Source organism: Arachis hypogaea, chromosome 5 (assembly GCF_003086295.3).
Source record: "Arachis hypogaea cultivar Tifrunner chromosome 5, arahy.Tifrunner.gnm2.J5K5, whole genome shotgun sequence".
Lineage (NCBI taxonomy): Eukaryota > Viridiplantae > Streptophyta > Magnoliopsida > Fabales > Fabaceae > Arachis > Arachis hypogaea.
The window spans coordinates 31,336,820-31,345,052 of record NC_092040.1 but is presented as its reverse complement, the minus strand read 5'-3'; the positions used below and the strand labels follow the sequence as shown (position 1 = coordinate 31,345,052).

At 37.0% G+C, this 8,233-nt stretch overlaps 2 protein-coding genes across 2 annotated transcripts; both read right to left on the bottom strand.

Annotated features, from left to right (window-relative positions):
- Positions 1 to 2,629: 2,629 nt before the first annotated feature.
- On the bottom strand, positions 2,630 to 3,676 carry LOC112803388 (uncharacterized). Its single transcript, XM_025846887.1, has one exon. It carries the CDS (start codon positions 3,674 to 3,676, stop codon positions 2,630 to 2,632), a length of 1,047 nt encoding a protein of 348 aa, XP_025702672.1.
- Positions 3,677 to 4,578: 902 nt separating this feature from the next.
- Positions 4,579 to 7,576, bottom strand: LOC140184871 (uncharacterized). Its single transcript, XM_072238065.1, has 2 exons — positions 7,444 to 7,576; positions 4,579 to 5,396 (listed from the first exon to the last, which is right to left on the bottom strand). Exons 1-2 carry the CDS (start codon positions 7,574 to 7,576, stop codon positions 4,579 to 4,581), a joined length of 951 nt encoding a protein of 316 aa, XP_072094166.1.
- Between the last annotated feature and the right edge of the window lie 657 nt (positions 7,577 to 8,233).

The window sequence follows — 8,233 nt, the reverse complement described above, 5'->3', positions numbered from 1 at the left end:
TTTAGGTTGTTAGGTATTTAGTTTTCAATGTTGTTGAACTAATTATTTGCTTAGATATCGTCACTAGAAATTTTTGAAAATTATAAATTTTATTTGCTTAAGTTGTTCTTTTCAAAAATTTGAAGTTATTTGTTTAGTTGTTACTTTTTAATTTTAATTTATTTGCATATTACTCTTTTGAATTTTTAAAATTTTATTTATAAATTATAAATTATTATTTGCTTAAATTGTTATTTTTAAATTTAAGTTATTTGTTTAGATTGTTATTTTTAAAATTTTAAGTTGTTTTGCATAGGTGGTTATTATTTCAATCATTATCACATGTAGGGCTTTATTTGCCAAAATCAGTGTTCACCCATGAACAACTTTACGTTGTTTTGTCAAGAATTAAGAGTCCTAGTGGTCTCAAGGTTCTAATTCTGGACGAAAACGACAAATTAAAATATAAGTTTGTGTATCGCACGGGTTTAACACTAGTAGTAATACAAATAAAAAGTTCTTTTGGTGACATAGTACTCATATGTTGAGTTTGGGGATTATTTTCTTAGGTGTCGTCGTTAGAAATATTTGAAATTTTATTAACAAATTAATAAACAATAAATTATTTGGTTAGGTTGTTAGATATTAACAAGAATTTAGTTTTTGAATTTATTAGCAAAGTTGTTAAAAATTTAATTTTATTTTTAATATTATTGAATTAATTTAAAATGCTGACAGTCATATATTAAGTTTGGGAATTATTTACTTAGGTGTTATTATTATCATTTTTTAAACTTTATTTATAAATTAATAAATTATTTGGTTAGATTAATAGATATTAACAAAAATTTAGTTTTTGAATTTACTCGCAAGATAGTTAGATATTTAATTTTTAATATTATTAAATTAATTAAAAAATTATTAATAAATTAGTATCATTAGTGAACCTTAAAGTATTGATTATAAAAATAATTTTTAATACGTTTAATTTAATAAATCATTGTGTACATTTCTTCTATAACAATATCAACTAAAATCTTCTATGTTTTAGTAAAAGCTTTAAATTAATTGAACTAATTTAAAAAAATTATTTAATTGAACTGAAATGCCATTCTAAAAAGACGGATTTCACTTGTTTTTGTTCTTATTATCAAAATCAAAATCACTTCAAGTTCATTTTTGTTTTTCAGGATACCCAATTCGGTGATCTATTGCTACTAAAGTCCATTTTACAAGTTTAGTAGCTACCATTTTCATTCATCAGGTTTGGCTTAGCCATAGCCATTATCCAAGCCCTGCCAAGACCTATATCTACCAATGCTATGTGTTGATATGCTATTGAAGCAGATAAAATATCTGTAAATCTGTACCAAATAGCATCTGTACTATAGTGCGACCCTTAAAATATATTTCTCTTTTTCTTTTTATACTAGTTTTATCTCTCGTGCCAAGCACGGGCATTAAAATTATAATTTTAAATAAATATTATTCAATAAGAATACGAATTAAATTATTTAAAAATGAACAATGCTTGTGGCCAGCAACTAGGGGTGGAAAAAGGCCAGGCGGCCTGCCAGGGGCCTACAGCCTGGCCTGTGTTTGGCCTGGCCTGTTATAAAATAGGTACAGGCGCAGGCTCTTTTAAAAGTCTTAATACATTAATAGGCCAGGCCCAGCCTTACTAATTAGCCTTATAGGCCTGTCAGGCCTGCCTGGGCCTGTTAAAATATAATTAAATATATAAATAATTATTTATTATTAATAAAATTATGAGATATTTTAAATTTATTAAATATATGACATATTATATATAACAATTTTTATTAAAAAATAATTTTTTTAAATAATATTTTTATTTTGTAAAAAAAAATTATCAGGCCTTTTAACAGGCTTCAGGCCAGGCCAGGCTGAATAACAGGCCAGGCCTAGTACTTTATAAAGAGCCTATAACAGGCTGCAGGCCAGGCTCAGGCCAATCAACTGTATGACAGGCCAGGCCTGTTAAGAGCAAAACCTGGCCTGGCCTGGCCTGTTTCCATCCCTACCAGCAACGTTTGTGATTAGCATCATCAAATAGTCATCAATGATGATTTAATGATGGGAGATTGGTGTGAGATTTCATCCAATGACTCACCATTCTCTACTGGTTACATGCTGGCCAAAATTCAATAAAATTGCTGGCCCTAAACTTTTCCTTTAAAAATAATTGTTTATATAGATATATATTATATAAATAATAATATTTAATATGTAATTTATTAAGAGGTAAATTTTTTTTATTTCTTCTTTAAGAGTTAAAAGAGTTGCGCACCGAAAAGATTACAAAAGGAGCACATGAGAGGTAAACTGATCAAGGGAGAATGTTAGGTAGCAACCCAGTAAAAACTTCTTTATAGACAACATTAATAGTATGATTTGAAACTTTGCCGTTAGAATCAACAGATAAAATCTTCAGTTCAAAATGCATGCTGACCCGAGAAAGCGCAACATAAAGCTGACCATGAGTAAAAACAGGCCTCGGAAGGTAGACGCCAACTGTTGACAGCGTTTGACCTTGGGACTTGTTTATGGTCATCACAAAGCAAAGAGCAACCGGAAATTGGCATCGCGTAAACTTGATTGGTAATGTATCATTATTTGGTGACATGTTCTACCTGGGAATAAAGACAACTTCACCAGTATTACGACCTGCTAAGATGACGCACTCAATGATGTGGTCACCAAGACGTCTAACCTGCATTCGCGTACCATTGCATAGTCCATTGGATTGGTCAATATTGCGAAGAAGCATCACAGGAACACCGATTTTAAGAACTAACCGGTGTTGGGGAATTCCTGAACAATTTAGCGCATTCAATGACTCGGTGCTCATTGTGTATAATTCAGATTCCAGGTGACCATCTTCATTAATTAGTGTATCAGAGCTCAAGTAAATCCTCTCGTTGCCAGGAATCAAAGACATCACATGATTGTTTACTTCAGTTACAACATCAAGTGTTGGTGCTAATATACTCCTACCCTTAAAATAATCCATGCTAGAAAAATAGAGTAAGATGTCAGGATAAACGAACAACACCAAATCATGCAGACATGGAGACTCAATATTCAGCAGCAAGTTGTCGGGTATTCTAATTACTGATTCGTCATCGGTGCTGTCTTCGATTAACCCGTCACCAATTTGAAGCAACCATGCAGAAAATTCCTTCAATTGTACACCGTGGATATCTCGTGAACCACGGGACAGCCTTATGTTTTCAGTTAACTGCAACACTTGGCAAGATTGCCACAGGTTTGAAGCATTAATACACGAATGAACGATCTCTTCCTGGAAACCACGAGGAATTACAGGCAATATCTGATGGAAATCACCTCCCAGAACAACAATTTTCCCACCAAATGGAGCATGAGGATTATATCCACGATCAAAACGAAGAACATCCTTAAGGCATTTATCGAGCGCTTCGAAGCAAAATTTATTTAACATAGGTGCCTCATCCCATATAACTAATTTTGTAGATGAAATAAGACGCGCGAGGGGTGTGCCTTGCCTTATATTACAAATAGAGTCCTGGTTAACACTGAGCAGAACCTTAAAGCGTGAATGAGCAGTTCGCCCATTAGGCAACAACAGAGCTGCAATGCCACTAGATGCAATATTGAGGACAATATCACCCTTCGACCTTATTGAAGCAGACATTGCATTCCATAGAAAGGTCTTACCAATTCCACTATATCCATAGACAGAAAAAACCACTAGCGTCACGACGAACTGCATTTACTATTGTGTTGAATGCAACGCGCTGGTCTTGATTCATCCGGGAAACCAAATCTATGGAGATACTTGCCAATTTTGTCCTGTCGAAATTGAGCTCATCAGAAAAGATTGTGTCGGAAGGTTCAGGTAAACCAACATAATCAAGAAACGACATGTTAGTAAATTCTTTTAGGCTCCTACCATTCGGCTGCAAGAGTTTTTCAATTTTGGCAAGCGTGATTGACTTAATCTCATGAACAAAACACTGGAAACCTAAAAGAAAAAAATGCAACATAGTTACATTAGAAACAAATTGGACACGATGACGAAGGGAAAATAAAATAAATGCATAACACACTACAAGAGGTGGAGAAGACCGGAAGTTTTTGAATGGAGTGGTCTGAATTTATGGCCAAACAGTAACCAGATAGAAAAAACAATCCAGAAAGTTTACCCAAGTTATGTCTTCCAGAAAGCATCGAGTTGTCTACACAATGTTGCCAACATTTCTTCCACACCATGTCAGGACGCACAATGTTGTTCGACATCAAAAGCATTGCAAACAACCTCCTGATATAGTTCGGTGATGCCCACGCACTGGCTTTATTAAGTGCATCAATAAATTCTCTATCATCCTGCGGTAACCCTAGCACATAACAGGCCTCTTTAAATGTATTGTACACAATGCCACCAACGGAACGAACATCAGCACATGTCTGGCACCCTTTTTGATAATTCAATAACAAACGAAGGTAGTACTCCTCTCCATGCGAGTGAGGAATATGTGTGAGACGACCTATCATATTCCCTTGCTTCCGTGGCCTCCACATATACCCCTGCTTGTCTTAAACAAAAAATGACGGCATCTCCGCGTAAGTCAGTGTACGGGCCAGATCAAAATTCTTGTTATCCTTAAACCAGCCAATAAACATACTATCCTTTGAGACCGCAGCGTCGATAACGTTCTCAATAAGCTGGTGATCTTCGTACAAAACATTCTGCTCATTTGGAAGATGGAATGGAAGGCGGATGATGTTAGGCTCTTTGTACTGAATCTCAAACCCAAATAGCCGCCAGGATGCCTCACAAGATGATATATACCGACAATCATAGTAGTTTTGGATTTCATCTACAGTGACATCAGAATCAGCTGAATCATGTGAGCAAAAGAATGAAGCTGTGACACGATTATTACCTTTGTGGACGTACTTGAACAAATACTTAATAGCAGATGTCTGGCAAGTATACTCAACATTTATGTGGCAGCCATACTTAAGGAGCAATGTTGCATTGTATGGGACAGTAAACCTATTGTCGAGATTAACATTCCTCTTGGTAGTTGAACGACCATTATCTGACCATTTATACTTGGGAAAACCTGCACTATCTATGGATGTTTTCTCACGGAAAGGCACTGGATAAAACTTGGAACACCTCCCATTAACCATACACTGGCTACTCATGTTCAAAACCCCACATGGTCCGTGAATCATGAATTTTTGGACTAAGCTGTACAGCTTAGGTTGTGTGTGTTCGTCGGGTATCTCAGCCGATATATGATGGTCAATATCATCGGATGATCGAGGCTTCTCGGCTGGTTGAACAAATAATAAAATATGACAGTGGGGAAGACCATGCTTTTGGAATTCAACTGTGTACACAACTGGAACAAAGAAAATGGGAAAAAGCAAAAGAATATGTTAAGGGACAAGTAGACATTGATGAAAAAATAACAAATGTGTTAGCGTGACGTTGAAGATAGTGAATGGAAAAACTTACTTCCTTTAGGCTTTCCGAATATGGACCCATCCTTTAAGTCTTTCAGCAAGACATCTAACTTGATCTTGAAAACCCTTGATATGTGATGAGCGGATGATTTATACGCTTTTTGGCATTGTTTTTATATAGTTTTTAGTAAGTTTGAGCTACTTTTAGGGATGTTTTCATTAGTTTTTATGTTAAATTCACATTTCTGGACTTTACTATGAGTTTGTGTGTTTTTCTGTGATTTCAGGTAAATTCTGACTGAAATTGAGGGATTTGAGCAAAACTCTGAAGAAGGCTGACAAAAGGACTGCTGATGCTGTTGGAATCTGACCTCCCTGCACTCGAAATGGATTTTCTGGAGCTACAGAACTCCAATTTGCGCGCTCTCAACGGCGTTGGAAAGTAGACATCCAGGGCTTTCCAGCAATATATAATAGTCTATACTTTATTCGAAGAATGACGACGTAACTTGGCGTTGAACGCCAAGTACACGCTGCTGTCTGGAGTTAAACGCCAGAAAAACGTCATGATCCGGAGTTGAACGCCCAAAACACGTCATAACTCGGAGTTCAACTCCAAGAAATGCCTCAACTCGTGGATTAATCAAGCTCAGCCCAAGCATACACCAAGTGGGCCCCGGAAGTGAATTTATGCATCAATTACTTACTCATGTAAACCCTAGTAGCTAATCTAGTATAAATAGAACATTTATCTAATGTATTAGATGTCTTTTGACCACGTTTCATCTTTGGTCTCAGTTTTGTTTTATTCTTCATCTTAGGAGATCATTGATCACGTTTTAGGGGGCTGGCCATTCGGCCATGCCTGAACCTTCCACTTATGTATTTTCAACGGTGGAGTTTCTGCACACCATAGATTAAGGGTGTGGAGCTCTGCTGTACCTCAAGTATTAATGCAATTCTATTATCTTTTATTTAAATCTCTCTTATTCTTATTCCAAGATATCCATTCGTACCCAAGAACATGATGAATATAATGATGAAAGTGACGATCATTATTTTCTCACTTATGAACGCACGTGATTGACAACCACTTCCGTTCTACATGCAACAGAGCTTGAATGCGTATCTCTTAGATTCCCCAACAGAATCTTCGTGGTATAAGCTAGATAGATGGCGGCATTTATGAGGATCCGGAAAGTCTCACCTTGTCTGTGGTATTCCGAGTAGGATCCTGGGAATCCGGAAAGTCTAACCTTGTCTGTGGTGTTCCGAGTAGGATTCCGGTAATGAATGACTGTGACGTGCTTCAAACTTGCAACCTGTTGGGTGTTAGTGACAGACGCAAAAGAATCAAGGGATTCTATTCCAGTAGGAGCGGGAACCAACCGGTGATTAGCCGTACTGTGACAGAGTGCGTGAGCATTAGTTTTCACTGCGAGGATGGGATGTAGCCATCAACCATGGGTGATGCCTCCAGACGATTAGCCGTGCGACTGACAACCGCATAGGATCATTTTCCCGAGAGGATTGAAAGTAGCCACAGCTGATGGTGAACCCCTATACAAAGTTTGCCATGGAAAGGAGTAAGAAGGGTTGAGTAGAAGCAGTAGGAGAGCAGGCGTCCTTGAGCCATGCAGCATCTCCATTCGCTTACCTGAAATTCCCACCAATGAATCTGCATAAGTCTTCTATCCTTTTATTTAATCTATTCTTTTATCTTTATTTTCGAAACCCATAAACCATTTTAATCTGCCTGACTGAGATTTACAAGGTGACCATAGCTTGCTTCATACCAACAATCTCTGTGGGATCGACCCTTACTCACGTAAGGTTTATTACTTGGACGACCCAGTACACTTGCTGGTTAGTTGAACGGAGTTGTGAATTTGACCAAGAGACACAATAGTTTTTGTGTATATGCCAAAGAGCCAATATTGATGATCACAATTTCGTCCACCAATATGATATCAAGCTTGTCACTTGGCTTTAATGAATAGTCCACAACGCAATCTTTAATCTCAGTCCAATCTGGGTTACATGTGATAGTAATGAAATAGCTAGGGTATCCGGCGTACTTGCAAATAGCAAATGTATCTTTGAAATTGTTGTACATGTATCGAGGACCACCGACAAATGAAGACGGTAAGATAACTCATTTTCCAGTTCTTGCAGCCTGTGTTTCACCCTGAATTAGACACTCGTGTAGGCCTTGCAGTTGATGGGAACAAAACTTGCTCTGGTGGAACCTGTGATATTGTAATCTTTCCGCTTCTACCATAGTGTAACTATCAACCAAGAATTGTTGGAACAAACGTCTTGATTTGAGAAGCACTTGCGACTCATACGATCTCATTTGGATTTGAAAAGACAGAAACTCCCTCATGCTAATTATTTCTTGCTTATGTAACTGTTGCTTAGATCTTTCATCGGATATTAAAATATCACTCCAAAAACCATCTTCTCCATACGGAAAAAGCAAGTGGTACTGTAGTGTAAGGTACTGCGGATGATTAACATCAACCCGTTTCAGAAGGTTCGAATGCATCTGAATAACAACGTCCCTCGAAAGGTTGTCGATATCAAAATCACCTACAATAAGAGCAGCAACTTCAGTCGCTGATGGTAGATTATATCTTCTCCCATCAGTATTCCTCTTCTTGATAAGACCAAATGCATCTGAATAACAACGTCCCTCGAAATGTTGTCGATATCAAAATCACCTACAATAAGAGCAGCAACTTCAGTCGCTGATGGTAGATTATATCTTCTA